The sequence below is a fragment of the Panicum virgatum genome, chromosome 5K, assembly GCF_016808335.1.
Source record: "Panicum virgatum strain AP13 chromosome 5K, P.virgatum_v5, whole genome shotgun sequence".
Lineage (NCBI taxonomy): Eukaryota > Viridiplantae > Streptophyta > Magnoliopsida > Poales > Poaceae > Panicum > Panicum virgatum.
Window position 1 is genome coordinate 61513035 of NC_053140.1, and position 22193 is coordinate 61535227.

The 22193-nt window shown below is 50.9% G+C and overlaps 1 protein-coding gene across 12 annotated transcripts; it reads right to left on the reverse strand.

Moving 5' to 3' along the window:
- Nucleotides 1–1426: 1426 nt before the first annotated feature.
- LOC120709303 lies at nucleotides 1427–22163 on the reverse strand. 12 transcript variants are annotated; one of them, XM_039994899.1, is made up of 16 exons: nucleotides 21719–22163; nucleotides 21275–21435; nucleotides 21083–21184; nucleotides 20869–20990; nucleotides 20740–20782; nucleotides 20522–20631; nucleotides 20359–20368; nucleotides 20199–20277; nucleotides 8969–9021; nucleotides 8646–8729; nucleotides 8416–8547; nucleotides 8190–8314; nucleotides 7846–8119; nucleotides 7184–7317; nucleotides 7002–7088; nucleotides 6585–6916 (listed from the first exon to the last, which is right to left on the reverse strand). In XM_039994899.1, exons 2-13 carry the CDS (start codon nucleotides 21417–21419, stop codon nucleotides 8063–8065), a joined length of 1062 nt encoding a protein of 353 aa, XP_039850833.1. In that variant the 5' UTR covers nucleotides 21420–21435; nucleotides 21719–22163; the 3' UTR covers nucleotides 6585–6916; nucleotides 7002–7088; nucleotides 7184–7317; nucleotides 7846–8062. The 12 variants fall into 12 exon arrangements, with proteins under 12 accessions (XP_039850837.1, XP_039850833.1, XP_039850832.1 ...); XM_039994898.1 differs by having other exon boundaries at nucleotides 20199–20368; nucleotides 20522–20628; XM_039994897.1 differs by having other exon boundaries at nucleotides 20199–20368.
- Nucleotides 22164–22193: the final 30 nt, after the last annotated feature.

Here is a 22193-nt window from a genome sequence, read left to right on the forward strand (position 1 = left end):
GTCCACGTAGATAGGACATAGGAGTAAACTTGACATGCAAAACTGTTGCAAAAGCTAGAAAAACAAGACATGCACCATGTGATTCAAAATTAGATTTTATCTCTCTAGCCTAAAAAACGCTATATTCCTCATCCTCTACTTTTAAAATTTGAAGCAAATGCAAATTTCATCTCAAAATTATTTAAGGTGGGTTTTCCAATTAATCGTGTCGTATTCTGTTTTTTTTTCCAGTCATGTCAGCATTATTTATCACCTCGTCAACAATACCTATATATAAAGTAGATTTCACCAATTAATTTAAGAAGTTGTGCCTAAGATTACAAATCTTGATATTCGAAAAATACAGTGAGATATATATTTAACTTAGCAAACTGTGATAAAATCTAATTTAACCAACTTACTTCTAATAATGAGAAAATGAGAGAATTGCACCCATCCATTCGTATCATTGTATCATTTTGATCCAATAAGCAGCAAAACATGTAAACCAAGATACAAACTTGTCAAATATATTATATGGTTACATATAATTCACATAGATGTATATATTTTGCCATTGTAGGATGTGACGTGCCACACAGTGGCGGAGCCACCAGTATGACGAGCCATGGTGGCCACCATATCCGTGGGCCGACGAACCTCCTAGTGCCAGTTCCCGCGAGGTTCAGCCGCTATGGAAAGTGATGTCTGTTAGGCTGGAAACTAGAGGAAGAAGGTAAAGCATTCAAACTTTAGATTTTGGACCATTAGTCCATGACTAGCCCATTTTTCTGAAGCCGTCAAAAAATGAAGCATGAAGGCGGCGTCGCCCGCCGGTTGGTCGCCCTCGGCTGCCTCCGTGGTTCGTCGCCCTCGCCACTCCATGCCTCCTCCATATGTAGATTTTAATCCTAACTCCGTGTCACATGGATAATTTATACACATAGCTCCCTATCTTTGTCCCTCTTTCTCATCTAAGTTTTCATCACCCTTATTACAACTCTTACTTATATGAAAAAATTGAAAGAAATTTTGAGGAGGTAACCAAGTATACATAACCGTTGTATCTACTATACTCTTGTCACCTCTTGATCCGGAAGTAAAAAAGATTAAAAAAAATCTTTGCAGCTTTGCACACATCCTTTTTCTATACTTCGATGATTTACTGTACACTCCACGGAGTAAAAAACAATACCATTGACACTAGAATAAGAAAAATGTAAATACTACTCATATGCCAATATAGGTTTGATTTGACTGCAATAATCAAGCATGTAAAGTGAGAGGAATTACAAAAATCTTGGGCTTCATTTTATTATGCACATACAATTTATATTGTTAAAGTTCTTAAATTGTGTATGTTATTTAATAAAAATAAAATATTTTTTTTAGATTACACAATACGACTCACACTTACACACGCATGTACGCAAACCCTATCTTTATTATTATTAGTATCTTCGAAGACTGAGCTGACAAATATTCGAGATTAACAAAGTATATATGAACGCCCACCCTTATGAACACATGTACGCAATCCTTGCTCCTATGAGCATCTTTATAGAGCCAGCAAATACTCGAAATTAATGAAGTCACCATATGTGTCTCGCTGTCGAAGGAAATGTCACCTACTAATGAAAGCACAACACCGTTAAATTTTAGAAGATTTATTTTCATGGAGGGTCAAATTCATGATGATATGCTACCGAGACTTTTGTTATCACTAGACTGCATGCTTTTTTTAAAAAAAATAAAACTTATATAATACTTGCATTGATTGAGAAAGGCTCGAACCGAAGTAAAGGCCCACCAGTAGTAAGGCTCGAACCTCTTATCCACCCTGAACCTTGGAGCCCACCCTGTCAGCCTTTATAATAGAGTTTAGAGAGAGAGAGAGAGAGAGTTATTACTCTAGTAGTAAGGCTGATGACTGCTGGAAGTTGTGTTATTTCTTTAATACCTCTTGTGAACCCTTGTGCTAGTGTGCTGGCTGTGGAAGCGGCATATATGCCTTTGTCATTTTGGCGAGGTAACTTTTTGTTTTTCATCATGGAGAAACAGAGATTAGTATGGAATATTAGTTTTTCTCATTTTAGGTTTGGGATCTTATGTGGATGATTTGTTATTCTGTCTCTTTGAGCATCATTGCACTATATATGCCCTGAATAACCAATCAACTCGTTAATATAGAATCTATTGGTTACAGTTAATATTGAGAAAGAGTGCAAGACAAACTTCTAGAGTGTTCTTCACAATGCAAAATAGATATTTTCTATGAAGCACTCTAGAATTAGTAATAAATAAATTTAGAAAATATTAGAATATTTAGAAATTCTCTATAAGGAACACTTGTCTAATATCGTGTCTCCCACTGGTCTATAAATAGAGACCCCCTCCCTTGCTATGACATCCATCCATGAGTATGGTATAGACGAGAGGTGATAGATAGTGGTAGGAGAAGGGTGAATGACTAGATCCTAAAGAAAAGGATGTCGTATGCTTTTGTGTAGTATTGTGTTGCAATAAAGTCTTTTTCTTGTAAGTGTCAGTCTCCTGGTTAAGCCATATAGTTTCTAAGTACTTAGTGTATAAATTGTGATCCATTGAAGGTTGGCTCTGCCAATCGGGATCACAAAGGGTCTGGAATTCATCGAAGGTTGGCTCTATCACACGGAAGCTAACTTTATCTGTTGGTAGGCTTTGCCACTCAGAAGTGAAAAGATGGCTCTGCTATCAAAAGAACCCAATACATTGAGTAACTAGAAATTAAAGAAACCGACCAACTCTATAGTGAGTTGGTGTGTCATAGGTGTAACTGTTAACTGTATATATAGATAGAAGGACTTTTAGTTTTCGTTTTCTGTATGTTGATTCTCTTAGCCTCCTGCCTTTGCATGATACCAATTTTTATATTTTTATAAGATCGAATCCACGCACATTCCTCATTTGAAATTTACTTACAGACAAGAATCAATTATGAAGATCGAGAAATTTGGTCAATCAAAAATTAATAAACACCATGAAAGTGTGGTGGTTGTTCATAAGAAAGCTACTAATCCTGAAGAGGCCGTGATTGTACCAATTTCATAATGATCCGTTCAACAAATACCAATTGACTTGTTATGACATGGCAGCATGTCATAGGAGGTTTGGCTCCTCTAAGCACACGGTATGCATCAAATTTGTTGAGGAAGCTACGTAGTATGAAGCTAAGATATTGCATGAACATGAAGTAACTGACCTCGAAATTATCAGAGGATGTACCGGCACAAACCAATGTCTATTTGTTGGGCTATATCTTCACAAGATAGACTGTTGCTACTTTGGAGCCTGGGGTGTCTCCTGGAAAAATAAGTTCACCGCTAGAAAGTTAGTGCCTCGGGAATTAAAACGTTGTCTTTACAAGCACTGGACAAGGTGGTGATCCTAGAGCATCTATGATGCTAACTTGCTAAGTGATAAAGTTATAGGGTTACACATTGCAACCTTATGCAACTGGAGCATGCTCGGTCTAGCGAGATGGTTAACAGTGTATTAAACCATTGGCTACTGATTGCACCCGATGTGAGTTTTCCCCATCCTCAAAGCTCTATTTTATCACTAATATATATCTAGTATAGTGTATGACTTCTTTTCGGGTCACCCGAAGCACCAAGGAAATGATCTTCTTCAATTATAGATATTTGGTTGGCCTTTTGTGTGAAGTTATCTTTGGAATTAATGGTCCTAAATGTTTTTGTTTTTTTACTACTTGTAAGCTCAAAATCTTAATGTAATCGTTCATATAAATGTGTGTGTTGGAATGGTTCCCTAAATTGCAAATTTTGTAAGCTACAGAAACACTAGACCACCTTTTGTTTCGGTGTCCATTACCGGCTGGTGATTTTGTGTTGGTTAAGAGAGTCTGGGGTTGCAGTTCAACCCATTGGATATGAAGGACTTTGAGACAACTTTCTAGAGGATCCGTGTAACAAAGAGAAAATAAGTGGAAAGTATCTGTTTTTGTTAGAGTGTCTTGTGAGCTCTGGCCCACCATGAATGATTGGGTGTTTTCTAATATTCTAGTGAAATCTCCAAAAGTTATAACTCATATGGCTCTTGGCTTTCTACACTTTCCAAAACTACTCGGACAATGTGAGGGACAGGTGTTGATTAATACTATTGAAACGCCAAGGAGGGCTTCAAGCGTGGTGACGGTGATCTGAAGTTGGTGACTGCTCACTGTTAGCTATTTCTGTTTTTGTTTTTCTTGTACCTACATGCTCCAGTAACCCTACCCGGAAGTTGTAATGTGGAGTGGGGAGCTTGAAATATTTTATGTTTCGTCTGGTGTGTTTGTGGTAATGCTAGATTGATAGTTACAAATTTGGTGTTTTTATTTATAATAATTTATTTGTTCGGCGATTGCTTAGTTTGTTGATTTTATTTGCTAGCCAATACATCCTAAGTAATTATTTCTAGTTAATCAGATATCAGTTGTCGGCTTTGCTGATGGTAGAAAAGGATCTTAGTGGAGGGGTTGTTCAAGTTCGCTATTGACCCATTTTGACCGTCAACTATCGTGCAAAAGTCGAGCATCAGAAGGAATAAATGTTAACATAAAATGATTATTTGACGAATTCCACAGATGCTGGTCTGAGAATGTGTGCAGGTGAATTTTGGCCAAAACTACATGTAACAAGCATATTATCCAAGGCACAAATTCCTAACAAATCACAAACAAGCCCAAGGGCCAAAAACGGCCCATTTGACAGCCACACAAGAGGAGGAGAAGCAGTCCATGCGCAGGACACATCATCAATCCAAGGTGATCCCCTCTCGACCAATCATACGCAAGCACAAAGATCCATGGGCCTACCAGAGGGGGTAAACCGACTTAAGACAGGCCGAGCCACCCATAACCGATGTTGGGACTCACTTACCAGTCACCCAGAGAAGATTGAAGTCGGTTCGTGCCACGTGGTGGTCGGCCGACCTACCAGTGGGCCCCCTCGGCTCCATCTTCCACGTGGCGCTTTTCTAGTTGGTTCTAGAAGGCGGTTTCGGGAGGCCCAGGCTACTTCACCGGCCGGAGCACCCTGGTTCCCTCCTTATAAATAGTAGGGGAGGGGGTGAGAATAGGAACTCACACCACACCATCAATAATTCACTCTTCTCTTGAGTTCTCACTTGAGCGAGAGTTGTCTTAGAGAGTTTAGGGGTAGAGGTACTCAGGAGGGGCGTCGGTAATGACGCTCTTCTCCAAATTGTACCTCTACGAGAGTGAGGAAGATAGGCAGGGGAAGTGCCAGGGTTGTCGGCACTCTTCTTCGCTTGTACCTCGACGGATACTTATTCGGTTGTAAGTGTTCGAGACTTTCTTATTTAGAATTAGAGTTTCGTTGCAAGTTATTTCTTCTGCCTTATATTAGTTGAGTGTATGCTTAGAGTAGCATTTGGTCCTAGCTTAAGACTCCGGATTGAGAAGGATAATCTTGGCCAGGGTTAGGATTAGTACGGAATAGTGTAGACGTGGTGTTTAGGCTAGACTTTACCACTCAATTGTCTTATATCCCACGGTTTGTTGAGGTAGCCGGCAGGTGGTGACAGCCATGTTCGAGCCCTAGTAACCCTCCACGTTCGGATATCGGATAGAGCATTATTACTGGAGCTATTGGCTTGTATAAGCCAGTCGAAACCAGTAGCTCAAAGTATAACGGCGAAGTATCTTTTTCTCTAAATATAGATTCTAAATCTTAGGAAGTCCTCTGTGTCCTATACCTCCTACACCATTGTGTGTTCTTGGATGAGCCTGAACCTGTAGATAGTGTAATCACGTTCCTCAGTGGATACGATACCTCGGAATACTCCTGGGTGAAAGCTACAACGGTATCCGTGCGCTTGCGGATTTTATTTGTGACGTTACAAAGTACCAATAAGGATTCATTTGATGTACTTGTTAAGGTGGCTGACTGTTGTGGCTTTCATTTGATGTACTTGTTAAGGTGGCTGACTGTTGTGGCTTCATGTGCGACAGCTTGCTGGCAAAACTCGAACTCCTACGGTTTCAATAAAAGTCGGACCAAAATGCATGACATTACTACTGGGCATGACTGCAGAATGTTGTTTCCTTCAAATTAACCAGACAATGCATTAAGCAATTGCTTTTTGCTATAGTTCTGGAGTTAAGCACATCGAAGCAACATTCTAGTACATATAGTTTCTTTGAGATTCTTAAATTGTTGAATTGCGTTAGTTAATTTTAGTAATCCCGAAGACAAAAAGAATTCGGCTAAAGAAATAATGCCTCGTTTCTTTGTGGCAAGGCCATTCCTTTCTAATTGGACACAAACTAAACCCAGTTATATAATTGTGTATGCATGGTGACATACACATCTCCCTAACCATTCCTGACAACGAGCACCAAACGTGTAGGTCCCCGCACTAGTTCCAAACATCATTTTGTTGTACCGGTAGCCAGTCACACCCACAACTGCGATTCTGTCAGCCAGGTTGACATTTCACTTACATCGGGCATCAGCCACTCCCATAGGACAAATTCAATCTAAACTTAATTGCACTATCAGCGAATGACGCCGCAGTGCAGATGTGTGGTTTAGCCAGAATTGTGATTCAAAGAAATTGAAATTCATGATTGTCTGGCATTAACCTAGTAGTAGATAAAACAAAGACTGGTCTGAATGGTTCGGGACTGTGAGTACATGATACTACAGCACAACCAGGCAGGACCAGACAGTAGGTCTTGGCGATAACTTAAACAAGGCAACCTTTGTACATGTCGCAACACTTTGTGATGACAACTTAAACAACTCAAACAGTCTAAAGTGATGGCTTCCGTAAGTGCATTTCTCTCCGTCCATCCTTGAATACAATGCATCCTGTGGGTCGGATTTTAGGATCGTCAGGATGGCACCAATATGGCTCAGGCACGTACCATCTGTAGTTCAAAATTTTTTCCACAATGTAAAACAATCCACAAGTTTACGTGAAACATTACCATAATGTTATGAGCATCAAAATACCTATTTGGCCGAACACTGCGACCTTCAACCATAGTGCAGCCAAGCAAACGAGAAGGCTTACCAGAATGGTCAGCTTTAGCAACAGATCTAATTATAAACACACCAAAAAATACATTTAATTGAATAACATGCAACTAGGTTATTTCAACAAGATTCAAACCAATGTAGAGTTCTAGACACACCCTTCTTTCTTAAAGTGTTCCAAGACAACAAGAATCTCCCTCCAGCGTAGGAACGGGGTTCCTACTACCTTTTCATAGAAGTTCATGCCAATAAATCTCCCATCAAAATCAAGAACGGGCCCTCCAATGCCAGCCTAAGCAAGTGACATGGAAATTTGGTCATTGGTATTGCCAAACAGATATTGGTAGCTAATTCATATTCTGACATCTCAATTTGCAGATTTATTGGCAGTCCTAACTCCTAACTATTAATTTACACCCTAAACTTGCTAAGTGGTTCACCAGAGGTCTAAACCTCCCTAATTAGCTTTGATCCACCCGCTTCACATCTCAATATGGCATGCTCCCTAATTTTGCCAATTCGTCATTCATATCACTACTAACTTCCATATGAAAGTATATAATAAGCTAATAAAAATTCCGAAGAGACCACTACCTAGAGATGATGGAAGGGGAGAAAAACATGAGTGGAGAGAGATGATTCACTAACTTATAGGTTCACCAGGTAATGTAAAATAGTGTAATGTCAAGTGTGACACATAAGCGATTTAATATGTTGATTAGCTTTGGACCTCGGGTGATACACTTGGCGCCTCAAACAAGTATAGGGACCTCTAGTGTAAACTCTAAACAAAAGTACGTAAGAAAAATAGCAGCCATACCTTGGTGATGTTACATGTAGACTAACTAAGATATTTGCAATCAAGTGTGGCTGGCCTGCTTAACTGTTCTCCTCTTGCAGCCATTAATTTGCCTGATTTGAAGCAATACCCAACAGCTACTACATCACAAGAATGATCATTCCACAAATGTTGAATCTTTGCTGGATGACTAGCACAGAAACCCTTGACACTGACTAAAGCAATGTTGTAATGCAGATTATAATGTTGTAATGTCCTTTTCTACACGCTGTTTGGTTGGAAGCAACACTTCAATCTGCAAATGACACAATGAGACTCGAGAGTTCATAAAACAAAAAGGATCACAGAAGAATTCAAGAACCAACCCTCAAGGTTTCATCGATCTTCTTTTCATAACCACACTTTCTGAGCAAGCTTGCTGAAGTCAAAACAACCGAACATCCATTCCATTCAATGAAAAAACCAGTGGATGCAGATAACCTTATTTCTCCTAAACACCATAATTTTTTATCATTAGCTAGTTATGACCAATGGAAACAAAAAGGGGCAACAATACAAATATAAAATAATAGCACAATACTACAAAATTACCATTGAATGAAGCAAGTGCAACAATATTCCCATGTATGTTAGAAGAAGCTGTTTCGGATAGCTCAGTCCAGACACCTTTACCACATTCGTCGCCAAAAGGCTCTTCAAAAGTATTAATCAAAATCATGCCATCTGGTTGAGGACAAGAGGCACAATAGTTGTTAGGAATACAGGAAAGCTAAAAAGGCACTATACATGGACAATCTGAATATTTACAGACACTGACTCACCATTTAGCATCGATGTTGATGGCTTGGGATAACCCAAAGAGCCTAGATCCTCAAATTGGTCCTTGTCGTGAACAACTCCATGTACTGGTGCAACAAGTCAGGAGGTCAAGTGATTGGAACTGACATGCTACCCATAAAATGCATAATAAAATTAATCGATTAGAATTAACACTGAAAGTAATCTAGTTGATAGTCAGCATAAATTACAAATCTAAAAGCTATTGCACCATTTGTGACAACTTTACAAATAGGTATAGTTAGAAATGAAGATGAATTACATCGTGCGAAAAAAATAGTAGCCAACAAGGTGTCAGTGTGCTCACCTTCTTGATTGTAATTGGAGTTACATACCTGACCTCTGAGTCTTCGTCCAACCCTACAGAAGAACACCCAAAAGTAAAAAAGATCAAACCAGAAAAGAACAAGAGAAAAGCAGGTCTGGAGTATGATATTATAAATATAAATACAGCAACAAAAACAAGATAAGATAGCCGTATACAAAATCCCTAGAGTTGGGAGACATCATACATTCAAGGGTACCCTTTGTGCACGTCACTATAGGCCGTTTCTTACGTAGTGGGTGCACATCTAATCTGGACGGTAATTTATCTAATTTTTAATTAAATCAAACAAATACACTGGAATCAATGCTGAAACAAGAAAAATGACTAACCTATTACAGGGCAGCAGTAGCACAAGCTAAATCGACAGCAACTAATTAACTTTTTATAAAGATTGAAAACTTCAGAGGAATTACAAATGTCAAAAAAGGCTACAAAGGACAACTCCGAACAATCCACATATTATTGCAAAACCCATAGAGCCACATAAGCTGTTTGGCACACAAAAGGGCTAACCTCATGAATCTACACATGGGAGGGGGAAAGTGTTGGTGTATATGTGAGGCCATGTATAGAGGCCCATCTAGAGACTCATGTATAGGATCTATATATCCTATCCTTCTAGGGTTTGGAGGAATACAATCCATTATTCTCTCATATTCTCTCTCTTTTACATAGTATCAGACTAGCTCATGGCTGCCGCCGCCGCTGCCGCCTCCATGGCCGGCCGGCCGCCGGCGCCGCCCTCTTCCTTTCCCTCCCCTGTTCTGGTCGCCGATTCCCCTGTTCTGGGCGGCCCGCGCGCGCCCTACGCCGCTGCTCTGGGCGGCCCGCGCGCACCCTACGCCGCTGCTCTGGGCGGCCCGCGCGCTGCTGCCGCGGGGCTAGGCGCGGGCGAGCCATCTCCTGCCGCAGCGGGTCCGGGATCCGGCCGCCACGGGTTTGGCGCCGCCCCTCCTCCCGCACCCTCCCCTGGTGGCGCCCCCTCCCCAGGCCCTGCCGCGTCCGCGGGGGCCTCTGGCGCGGGGGTTGCCGTGGCGGGCGCGGGGGACTCTGACTCCAAGCGCGGCGGCCGTGGCCGCCGCCCAGGCAGCCCACGGCGCCTACGCTGCTGCTCCCCTGCTCCCCGCCCAGGCGCAGCCCGCTGCCCATCTGGCGCGGCCCGCGTGGCCTGCCTCTGCAGCCGCCGCACCCGGAGGAGCGGGTGCCGCCCGTGGCCCTGCAGCGCCCGTGGTCCCCGGCCGCCGTCGCCCCTGGTCGTGCGGTGCTTGCCTTCGCCGGGACCGTGCCGCCAGCACCTCCTCGCCCTGCCACTACTGCCACCGCCCTAGGCGCGGGCGCCGCGGCCGTGGGCGCACCCAGCGCGGCCGCTGCCGCCGCCGCCGTGGGAGCCGTGCCCCTGCACGCGCCCTCCTCTGCTGCTGCTGGGGCGCGGCCCCAGGGGGCTGCCGCCGCCTCCTCTGCTGCTCCGGCTGGCGCGGCCCTCCCTCCTCTGGCCCCGGCCTCTGCGCGCGAGTGGCTGTGGGACCTCGAGGCCAAGCTCGTCCAGGCCGCGCGGGCGCCCGCCGCGCACGTCGCCGTCACGCCCGCCGCGCACGCCGCGCCGGTTGCGTGGGCCGCCGCCGCGCACACCACGCCGGCCGCCGCTCCCGCCGCGCAGGCCGCCTCCCTCGCCGCCACGTGGCCTGCATTCGGGATGCCCCCCACGGACGCGCCATTCGCCGCCGCCGCCTTCAGCGGGCAGCCGATCGCCGCCGGCGCTGCTCCGGCCGAAGCTGCTCTCGCCGCGGCCCTCCTCGCCGCCTAGGCCCACCAGGCTCCGCCCTCTGGATCAGGATCCCGAACTGCCCCTCTCCTTGGTGCTCCTCTCACCGGCCAGACCGGGAGTGGGGGAGGTCGCAGGCGTCGTCGTCGGGGCGGACGTGGTGGTGGTGCTGGCGGCGCTACCTCTGGTGGTACTGGTGGAGGCCGTCGAGGCACTCTGACCCTGACTCCGGTTCCCACTCCTGCTCCTGGCCCTGGAGGTACGCCTTGGCCATCCTTCAGCGCCCCATGGCCAGGGCGCATCCCGATGTGGCTGTTTCAGGGTCAGGGGGCCCTCGTCCTCAGCCACAGCCGGCGGCCATGCTCGCCGCTGCTGCTCCCCTGTTCGCGTAGTCCTTCAGCGCCATGGGGCGGACACCGCCGGTCAGCACCGAGTGGATCGCCAACTCGGGTGCCTCCTTCCACACCACCCCACATGCCGGTATCCTCTTTTTTGTCCGACCCCCACACCCCTCTTGTCCTTCCATCATGGTTGGTGACGGGTCTTGCCTTCCTGTCACCGCCGTGGGTTCTGCTCCTAGCTCCTTTCGTCTTCCCAATGTCCTTATTGCTCCTCAGATGGTTCATAACCTTCTTTCCATTCGTCAGTTTACAGCTGACAATTCTTGTTCCATCGAGTTTGATTCTTCTGGCCTCACTGTAAAGAATTCGGCCTCCCGGCGTCCGCTACTCTGGTGTGACAGTACGGGGCCCTTTTACACCCTTCGCCTTCCTTCTTCCGCTGCACCACTCTCGCATTCTTCTTCGCCCTGGCTGTCTTGGTCTGCCGCTTTTGCCGCGACGCTGTCTTCCACCACCTGGCACCGCCGTCTTGGTCACCCTGGCCGCGACATTCTTGATGGATAAGTCTGTGTACTTGGTCTTTGTGGGGCTACACAAGAGGAGATGCTCTTGCTGCAGCACGTTGTGCTTTGCTGCCCCTAGAGGACAGCAAGGACAGCATCTTGACTACCTTTTAGTTGGCATCTAGGACAACAGTTAGGACTAGCAGTTAGCATCTTGGACTAGTGTCCTTAGCAGTTATGACTAGCAGTTAGCATCTTGGACTAGTGTCCTTAGCATCTAGCTTGGCTGCCCTGCAGGCCCTTGTATAAATGTATCCCCAACCCCCCCTTGGGATGGCATGGCGTTGTGAGTGTGAATGAAGAAAAATCCAGAAAACTTCCCCAACTTGAATGTCATCCTCTCATCTCAATGAGAGTGAAAATTGAGCTGCTAACATCTGGTATCAGTGCCGTACTTTTCTGTAGACTGGATATCTCCTGTTCTTCTCCCTCCCAAGCAGCAGTAGCAGCTGCTGCAGCACCAGTAGCAGCTAGCGCAGCAGCAGCAGTTAGTGCAGCAGCACCTGCAGCAGCCCCTCTTCCACCTTCCTCACCCGAGCAGACGTCTGAGGCTGCGTCTTCTCCACGCAGCAGCACCTTGGAGGCGCGCCATGTCCGACGCACCGTCTCAGCGCTCGGTCGCCTCGAGCGAACGGCGTCAGCGAGATGCCGAGCTCGCCGCGGCAGAGGAGCGCTGGCGAGCGACGGCACAAGCCGCTGCAGCAGCGGCGAGGGCGGCCAGGCTGGCTGCAGCGGAGCTGGCAGCGGCCAGGGCGGAGGTGGAAGCAGAGGCGGCGGAGGATGCAGCGCGTGCGGCGGAGGTCGAGGTTGAGACCTTGCGCGGCATCCTCAGCGGCTCCATCGCCGGCGACACCACCGCTGAGGGGGACCTTGAGGAGCTGGAGAGGGAGAGTGCGGGAGCGGACTGTGCGGTGGGAGAACCTGGCCTTCAAGCCAGGTGAGGATGTTGATGACTTCGCCCTCCGTCTCAACACTCTGCTGCAGAAGGTGGTGCAGTTCGGCGACGACACCTACGACGAGGAGAGAGCCGTCGAGAAGCTCTTCTGCTGCATCCCCGAGAGGTACAGGCAGACCGCTCGATCGAGTCTCTGCTGGACCTCTCCACCATGACGATCGAGGAGGCGATAGGTCGCCTCAAGGTCGTCGACAGCGACGAGCCACAGCCTCCCTCGGGAGGCATCTCCATCGGTGGGAAGCTCCACCTTACTCAGGAGTAGTGGGAGGCCCGGCGCGGTGACAGCAGGAGGGGGGAGCCCTCTTCCTCGACTGGTGGCCGCAAGCGCGGCAAGCAGCGAAAGGGGCGCGGAGGTGCCTAAGCCGGGGCACGAGGGCGCGCCGAGGGTGGCGCCCGCGGAGATGCTCAGGGCGGCGCCGCCGATAGGCCCAAGGCGGCATGAGACGACGCCTGCCACAACTGTGGCAGGCCCGGCCACTGGGCCAGGGACTGCCCGCAGCGGAGGCGTGGGGGCCAAGCCCACGTCGCGGAGGCCCAGCCGGATGACGAGCCGGCTCTGTTCCTACTCCACGGGGACATGGAGCCGCATCCGGCGGCACCGCCTGCCACCGCTCTACTCCACCTCGACGAGCCGCGTGCCCGAGTTCTCCTCGGCAACGGCTCCGATGACGACAGGGTCGATGGCTGGTACCTCGACTCCGGCACCATGCACCACATGACCGGGCGGCGGGAGTTCTTCTCCGACCTGGACGTCGACGTAGGTGGCTCCGTCAGGTTCGGGGACTCCTCCGCCGTGGAGATCAAGGGCGTGGGCTCCGTGATCTTCACCGCCAAGTCCGGAGAGCACCGGATGCTCACCGGAGTCTACTACATCCCGGCGCTGCGGAACTCCATCATCAGCCTTGGGCAGCTCGATGAGAGTGGCTCCCGCGTGGTGATCGACAGCGGGGTCCTCCGCATCTGGGACTACCGTCGCCGGCTTCTCGCCAGGGTGGTTCGAGGGAAGAACCGCCTCTACATCCTCCACGTCGGGGTGGCCCAGCCTCTTTGTCTTGCAGCTCGCAGGGACGACGAGGCATGGCAGTGGCACGAGCGCGTTGGGCACCTCCACTTTGAAGCCCTGAAGCGGCTCGGCGCCAAGGAGATGGTGCGAGGCCTCCCATGCCTCGACCACGTGGAGCAGCTCTGCGACGTCTACGTGCTGACGAAGCAGAAGCGGCAGACCTTCCCCCAGCAGGCGAGCTTCCGAACCAAGGAGCGGCTCGAGCTCGTACACGGGGACTTGTGTGGCCCGGTGACACCGATCACACCAGGAGGACGGCGCTACTTCCTGCTGCTCGTCGACGACCTCTCCCGCTTCATGTGGGTGATGATCCTCGGCAGCAAGGGAGAGACTGCGGACGCCATCAGGCGTGCTCAGGATGCCGCGGAGGCGGAGAGCGGCCGCAAGTTGCGCGTGCTGCGCACCGACAACGGCGGCGAGTTCACGGCGGCCGATTTCACGGCGTACTGCGCGGATGAGGGCATCCAGCGCCACTACTCCGCGCCGTACAGCCCGCAGCAGAACGGCGTCGTCGAGCGGCGCAACCAGACGGTTGTGGGGATGGCCCGGGCCCTCCTTAAGCAGAGAGGGATGCCGGCTGTCTTCTGGAGAGAGGCGGTGGTGACGGCCGTCTACATCCTCAACCGCTCGCCCACCAAGGCACTCGACGGCATGACGCCGTATGAGGCTTGGCATGGGCGTAAGCCGGCGGTCTCCCACGTGCAGGTCTTCGGCTGCCTCGCGTTCGCCAAGGAGCTTGGTCACATCGGCAAGCTCGACGACAGGAGCACTCCGGGAGTGTTCATCGGCTACGCGAAGGGTTCGAAGGCCTACCGCATTCTCGACCCGGAGACACAGCGTGTGCGCACGGCGCGCGACGTTGTGTTCGACGAAGGGCGAGGATGGGCGTGGGACAAGGCGGTGGACGACGGCTCGGCTCCGACGTACGACGACTTCACCGTCGAGTACGTCCACTTCGAGGGAGCTGGGGGAGTAGGCAGCTCTTCTTCGCCGAGCGTGCCTACCCCGGTCCCCGAGCCTCCACCGACTCCGGCGCCCGCCACACCGGCGGCACCACGCCCTTCAGCTACGACTCCGGCCGCGCCGAGTTCCTCGGCTGCACCACCACAGCCGGCGACGCCGCGCACTCCAGCACCGATAGCCACTCCTCCGGACACGTCTACTTCGACACCTGCTCGTGCTGAGCACAGTCCGGTGGAGTTCGATACTCCGCTCTCTCACGACGAGGAGCGCGTCGACGCGTACCACGACGGCGAGCCGTTGCGGTACCGTACGATGGAGGACCTTCTCGGTGATCAGCCTGTGCCGGGACTGGTGCCTCACGACCTCGAGGCGCAGTTGCACCTCGCGTGCGACGACGGCGAGCCTCGGTCTTTCGCAGAGGCCGAGGGAGACGCGGCATGGCGTGCCGCGATGCAGTCGGAGATGGACGCGGTTGAGAAGAACCGCACTTGGGAGCTTGCTGACCTCCCTCGTGGTCACCGCGCGATCACCCTTAAGTGGGCGTTCAAGCTGAAGAGGGATGAAGCCGGCACCGTCGTCAAGCACAAGGCTCGCCTGGTGGCACGAGGTTTCGTGCAGCAGGAGGGGGTCGACTTCGACGATGCCTTCGCTCCCGTGGCACGGATGGAGTCCGTGCGACTTCTCCTTGCGCTGGCTGCCCAGGAGGGCTGGCGCGTCCATCACATGGACGTCAAGTCGGCGTTTCTCAACGGCGACTTGAGAGAGGAGGTCTACGTGCACCAGCCGCCGGGGTTTGCGATCCCCGGCAAGGAGGGCAAGGTGCTATGCCTGCGCAAGGCCCTCTATGGCCTGCGGCAGGCCCCGAGGGCGTGGAACGCCAAGCTGGACTCCACGCTCAAGGGGATGGGCTTCGAGCAAAGCACGCACTAGGCGGCCATCTACCGGCGGGGCAATGGCGGAAATGCCCTGCTGGTGGGTGTCTACGTCGACGACTTGGTGATCACCGGCACCAAGGATGCGGAGGTGGTGGCGTTCAAGGAGGAGATGAAGGCCACCTTCCAGATGAGCGACCTGGGGCCTCTCTCCTTCTACCTGGGGATCGAGGTGCACCAGAACGACTCCGGGATCACACTTCGACAGACCGCCTACGCCAAGCGCATCGTCGAGCTCGCTGGGCTCACCGACTGCAACCCAGCTCTCACTCCGATGGAGGAGAGGCTGAAGCTGAGCCGTGACAGCACGGCAGAGGAGGTGGACGCTACTCAGTACCGGCGCCTTGTGGGGAGCCTCCGCTACCTCGCCCACACACGGCCGGACTTGGCGTTCTCCGTCGGCTACATTAGTCGGTTCATGCAGCGACCGACGACGGAGCACCAGCAGGCCGTGAAGAGGATCATCCGCTATGTTGCGGGGACTCGACCACGGTCTCCACTACCTGAGGTGCCCTGGAGCGGCACACTTCGTCGGGTACAGCGACAGCGACCACGCCGGCGACATCGACACCAGCAAGAGCATGAGCGGGATCCTCTTCTTCCTCGGCAAGTGCCTCGTTAGCTGGCAGTCGGTCAAGCAGCAGGTGGTGGCCTTGTCTAGCTGTGATGCCGAGTACATAGCGGCCTCCACCGCGTCGACTCAGGCGCTCTGGCTCGCTCGACTGCTTGGTGATCTACTCGGCAGAGACACTGGAGCAGTGGAGCTCAGGGTGGACAGCAAGTCCGCTCTGGCCTTGGCCAAGAATCCTGTTTTCCACGAACGGAGCAAGCACATCCGGGTGAGGTATCACTTCATCCGAGGCTGCTTGGAGGAAGGAAGCATCAAGACGAGCTACATCAACACCAAGGATTAGCTTGCGGACTTGCTCACCAAGCCCCTTGGAAGGATCAAGTTCCTTGAGCTCTGCTCCAGGACCGGGATGGTTCAATCTTCCCACAAGACGACGCACAAGACTTAGGGGGAGAATGATGGATAAGTCTGTGTACTTGGTCTTTGTGGGGCTGCACAAGAGGAGATGCTCTTGCTGCAGCACGTTGTGCTTTGCTGCCCCTAGAGGACAGCAAGGACATCATCTTGACTACCTTTCAGTTGGCATCTAGGACAGCAGTTAGGACTAGCAGTTAGCATCTTGGATTAGTGTTCTTAGCAGTTAGGACTAGCAGTTAGCATCTTGGATTAGTGTCCTTAGCATCTAGCTTGACTGCCCTGCAGCCCCTTGTATAAATGTATCCCCAGCCCCCCCTTGGGATGGCATGGCATTGTGAGTGTGAATGAAGAAAAACCCAGAAAACTTCCCCAACTTGAGTGTCATCCTCTCAGCTCAATGAGAGTGAAAATTGAGCTGCTAACAGTTCTGGCTCAGCTTAGTCGTAGTGCCGATGTTCCTGATACTAGGGCTCTCGCTGAGCCCCTCTGCCATGCGTGCCAGCTTGGTCGTCATGTTCGGCTCCCTTTTTCTTCTTCTTCGCATGCGACGCATACATTTGATCTTGTTCACTGTGACCTGTGGACCTCTCCTGTACTTAGTCTTTCTGGTTATAAGTACTATCTGGTGGTGGTCGATGACTTCTCGCACTACTCTTGGACGTTTCCTTTGCGCGTCAAGTCTGAGACCTTCCCCACCCTCCTTCACTTCTTTGCCTGGGTGTCCACTCAGTTCGGCCTCACCGTTAAGGCCGTCCAGTGTGACAACGGGCGGGAGTTCGACAACTCCACCTCCCGTTCTTTCTTCCTCTCTCGGGGTGTTTAGCTGCATATGTCTTGTCCGTATATCTCTTCTCAGAACGGCAAGACTGAGCAGATGATTCACACGACGAACGACATCGTGCGCACACTTCTGATCTAGGCCTCTCTGCCCCCGCGCTTTTGGGCTGAGAGCCTCCACACCGCCACCTACTTGCTCAACCGTATTCCGTCCACTGCTTCTCCTGCTCCCACTCCACACCACGCTCTTTTCGGTACCCCTCCTCGCTACGACCACCTTCGGGTGTGCGTGTTACCCTAACACCTCCGCCACTGCTCCTCACAAGCTGGTACACCGCTCGACTCGTTGTGTGTTCCTTGGTTACTCCCCTGACCACAAGGGGTACCGATGCTTTGACATCACCTCTCGCCGCGTTCTGATCTCCCGACACGTCGTCTTTGACGAGTCGGATTTCCCCTACTCCACCTCCTCCACACCTTCTCCTGACCCCGAGCTGGAGTCTCTGTTTCCGACTGACCCGGTGGTTCAGCCACCCTTTCCTGTCTGCCCTTTCCCTGCAGGTTTTCCCGGTACACCGGCACCGTTCCCGGTGATCCCTTCTGCGCCGAGCGCGGCCCCGGTGCCCGCAGTCGCACCACGCGCGGCCCCCGGACCTCCGATCGTGCCGCGCGCGGACCCGGTGTCTCCTGCAGCGCCACGCGCGGCCCCGGTGCCTTCCCCTGCGCCTGCGCGGTACGCTCAGCCGGTGCAGGTGTACCTGCATCGTTCGGCGCCGACACCGGCCCCGCCGCGGTACGCTGAGCCGGTGCATGTGTACCGGCGTCGTTCGGCGCCGACTCTGGCTCCGGAGGCTCCTCCGACGTCTACACCGGAGTCGTCGCCGCCGCCGCCTCCGCCGACTTGCTCTCGAGTCGAGCCGGAGGTGTACCACCCGCCAGTCATCCATCGGGATCCTCGGCATATCCATCCCATGGTGACTCGGCGGATGGCGTCTCAGGCCGCGGGTCTCTCCGATACCCTCCTCTGTCCGTGACGCCCTAGCGGATCCACACTGGCGTCGCGCGATGGAAGAGTAGTGCGCGGCTCTCCTTGCCAACCAGACGTGGGACCTCGTACCGCGTCCGTCTGGTTGCAATGTGTTCACCGGCAAGTGGATCTGGACGCATAAGCGTCGGGCTGACGGCACACTGGAGCGCTACAAGGCTCGCTGGGTTCTCCGGGGTTTCACTCAGCGGCATGGTGTGGACTATGATAAGACCTTCAGTCCAGTGGTGAAGCCCGCTACGGTGCGCACGGTCCTCTCGCTTGCGCTCTCTCGCTCCTGGCCTGTGCACCAGCTGGATGTGAAGAATGCCTTTCTTCACGGCACTCTGTCAGAGACAGTGTACTGCTCTCAGCCAGCGGGATTTGTGGACTCGAGTCGTCCGGATATGGTCTGCCAGCTCAACAAGTCCCTCTATGGTCTGAAGCAGGCTCCTCGGACTTGGTACTCTCGGTTCGCCACGTTCTTGCTGACTTTGGGATTCACCGGGGCCAAGGCTGACACTTCTCTGTTCATCTACCGTCGTGGAGATGAGACTGTCTACCTGCTGCTCTATGTTGATGATATTGTGCTCACAGCCTCCAGTCAGCAGTTGTTTGAGCGCGTCATCTCCTATCTGCAGCAGGAGTTTGCTATGAAGGATCTTGGTCAGCTCCACCACTTCTTGGGCGTTCCTGTTGAGACTCACCCGTCTGGCATGTTCCTTCACCAGCGGTAGTATGCACTCGACATTCTGGAGCGGGCTGGGATAACTGATTGCAAGCCATGCTCCATTCCTGTCGATACTTAGGCGAAGCTGTCTGCTGATCTGGGTGATCCCGTGGCTGATCCTACTGCCTACCGGAGCCTTACCGGTGCCTTGCAGTACCTGACCTTCACCCGGCTGGATCTCACCTATGCCGTTCAGCAGGTCTGTCTTCACATGCATGATCCCCGGGAGTCTCACCTAGCTGCACTGAAGCGTCTCCTCCGCTACGTCCATGGCACTGTTGGCTTCGGCTTGGTTCTTCACTGCTCTCCCACCTCTGAGCTGGTGGTCTACACCGACGCTGACTGGGCTGGCTGCCCGGACACTCGCCGCTCCACTTCCGGCTACGTCGTCTTCCTGGGCGGCAACCTTGTCTCCTGGTCGTCCAAGCGGCAGCCGGTTGTTTCCCGCTCCAGTGCTGAGGCGGAGTACCGGGCTGTCGCTAACGGCGTGGCGGAGGCGTCTTGGCTCCGACAGCTCTTGGCGGAGCTCCACAGCCCGCTCGCCAAGAGCACGCTCGTCTACTGCGACAACGTCAGCGCCGTGTACCTCTCCACCAACCCCATCAAGCATCAGCGGACGAAGCATGTGGAGATCGACCTACACTTCGTGCGCGACAGAGTCGCCATCGGCGATGTTCGGGTACTCCATATCCCGACTACCTCCCAGTTTGTTGACATCTTCACCAAGGGATTGCCCTCCTCGACCTTCTCGGAGTTTCGCTCCAGCCTCAACGTAACCGGTGGCTAGTTGTGGCTGGGGGGTATTTGCCCTTTGTACTCTCTTCTTGTCCAGTCTTGAACATCGCTGCGCCGGTAGTTCAGACTGCGGGGGGTGTTGGCTTTCTTGTTGTCCAGTCTTGAACACCGCTGCGCCGGTAGTTCAGACTGCGGGGGGGGGGGGGGGGGTTGTTGGTGTATATGTGAGCCCATGTATAGGATATATATATATCCCAACCTTCTAGAATTTGGAGGAATACAAGCCATTATTCTCTCCTATTCTCTCTCTCTTACAGAAAGACTAGGTGAAAGAGAAGGGCAATAGATAAGTAAACTGGAAACATACAATACATACCTGACTGCCTTAAAAAGATTTGGATGTTTAATCATTCGCAGTGGTGTAAACTGCGGTAACCAATGAAAAACCTTCCTTACTGGCAGGAAAAAGGTTCCTTCAGTGTCCCTAAAAAAGTTCATGCCAAGAAAGTTCCCACCAAAATCAAAAAGTGCCCCACCTTCGTAAACCTAGCAAAAAAGGAGATACAGCCAACACAAATTATATGGGAAAAATAAAGTGAAATAAAACAAGAGTTGCATTGGAGAATCATCATTTTATTGCCTCCAAGATGATTACTGACAAAAATGTATTAAAGTAATCATATCATATTGCAAGTGTACCTTGGAAATTTTACAAGTGGACATCTTAAGATCCCCACTTGAATCACCAGTCAGTATCCCATTAGTGGCCATGACATGAGCATCACCAGAGAAGCCATGCCCTAAAGCTACTACCTTACAATAAGGTTCCAATTCCAGATGATTAAAACGTATGACATGAACATCAAGGACTGCCATGACATTGACAAGAGCAATTTCGTGATCTAAATCATACTCACCCAGAAACCCTATGACAACATCGCGTCCAAGACGCACTTCAACCTATAACAATAAAGAAAAGAGTAAACAATGAACACAATTATGTTATGTAAACGGAAAACTAGTAAAGGGTGATTAGCAGCACCAACCTTCAAGTTATCATGGTCTAATCTCTTATCAATTAAAGCTCTAGCCAAACTTGCTAAAGTCAGAAACCTTGTAACATTCCCCATGCGTTCTAGAGCTATGCCTGAGCATGCAAATTCTTGCCCTATACATAAGATCACAATTTACATCAACTATAGTTAACAATGTTTACATATATATATTTGGAAAAATGATTATAGCAGTACATATACTCACCATTGGACAAAGAAAGTGAGACAACACTTTTAGACAAATTTGATGCAACTTCTTTGCTTAGCTCACTCCAGATACATTGATTTGAGCCCTGATGCAAGTCACCTAGTTAACGAAACATGATACTATACATCTGTGAGTGGCTCAAGTTGAGCTGTAAGAAACATGTGAACAAAAGAGGAAGGGTCAGCAGACCTGAAATCAATGACTCAGTTGTTTCTCCTCCACAATTGGAAATTATTTTGCTCTTTTTAGAGTTTGTTGGGAGTTCATCAGCAGCTCTCTTATTCCTCTTCCAGCTTGTGGGAGCATCATCATCATCCTTCCTACTCGTCGGCATCTCCGAAGCAGATATTCTAAAAAAATGCAAGATGTGGGTCAAAACTCAGAACCAATAACCTGACATCATAAAACTACGAATACAATCAATGTTGATGGATCATGACCTAATTTAAGCTTTCCTGTGAGCCCCAGACTGAACTTTGGTAAAGGTAAACACCGAAACATACAGTGGTACAATAAACAGTTCCATGGACAGGTCTAGGAACAACTAGCCGATCTATTATGGTTTCAGTTGCCCGGCGTCGCGGTCGCACAGAAGGAAAGGGGAGGGAAGGACGGGGATGATGGAGGGCGTACCTGTTGTCAGGCCGGCCGCCGCTTCTTGGCGCGGGCGAGCGAGCGAGACAGAGAGGTAGAGATGGATGCGAGGGCAGGGGAAGGACGACGCTTCCAGTTCCAGGAGGAGGAAAGAGATCCCCCCTGTTTCGGGGAGGGGCACGTATCTATCTATCCTGGCCCCCGAGGACTTGGAATCGTACATGACTCTGCTATGTGCTGGACGTAGGTTGGATCGTGGTGACCTCAGTCAGGGCTCAAGCACGAACGATGCCCCCCGCTCCGTCGTCAGCAATGTGCCCCTGCTCCGTCGGCGAGGCAGGGATCGATGACCATCACCTCTCGTTTCAACATTACCATTGATCATTCCAAGTGATGGATGGACAACTCTTGTGCAGTGGAATCGACCCCAACCTGCATGCATGGACACAAATTATTAATCAAACTCAGTAGAAATACGGGATGTTGGGTACCTAGGCTTCAGAAAAAAAAAATT

Bases quoted from the DNA above. Each gene is read 5' to 3' on its own strand.
- LOC120709303 (XM_039994895.1), bottom strand. From the start codon at position 21,419: ATGCCGACGAGTAGGAAGGATGATGATGATGCTCCCACAAGCTGGAAG. The intron at 8,730-8,968 runs GTGAGCACACTG...TTGTTGCACCAG, and splicing joins CTCCAATTACAATCAAGAAG to TACATGGAGTTGTTCACGAC. The intron at 8,315-8,415 runs GTAATTTTGTAG...TATGGTGTTTAG, and splicing joins TGCACTTGCTTCATTCAATG to GAGAAATAAGGTTATCTGCA.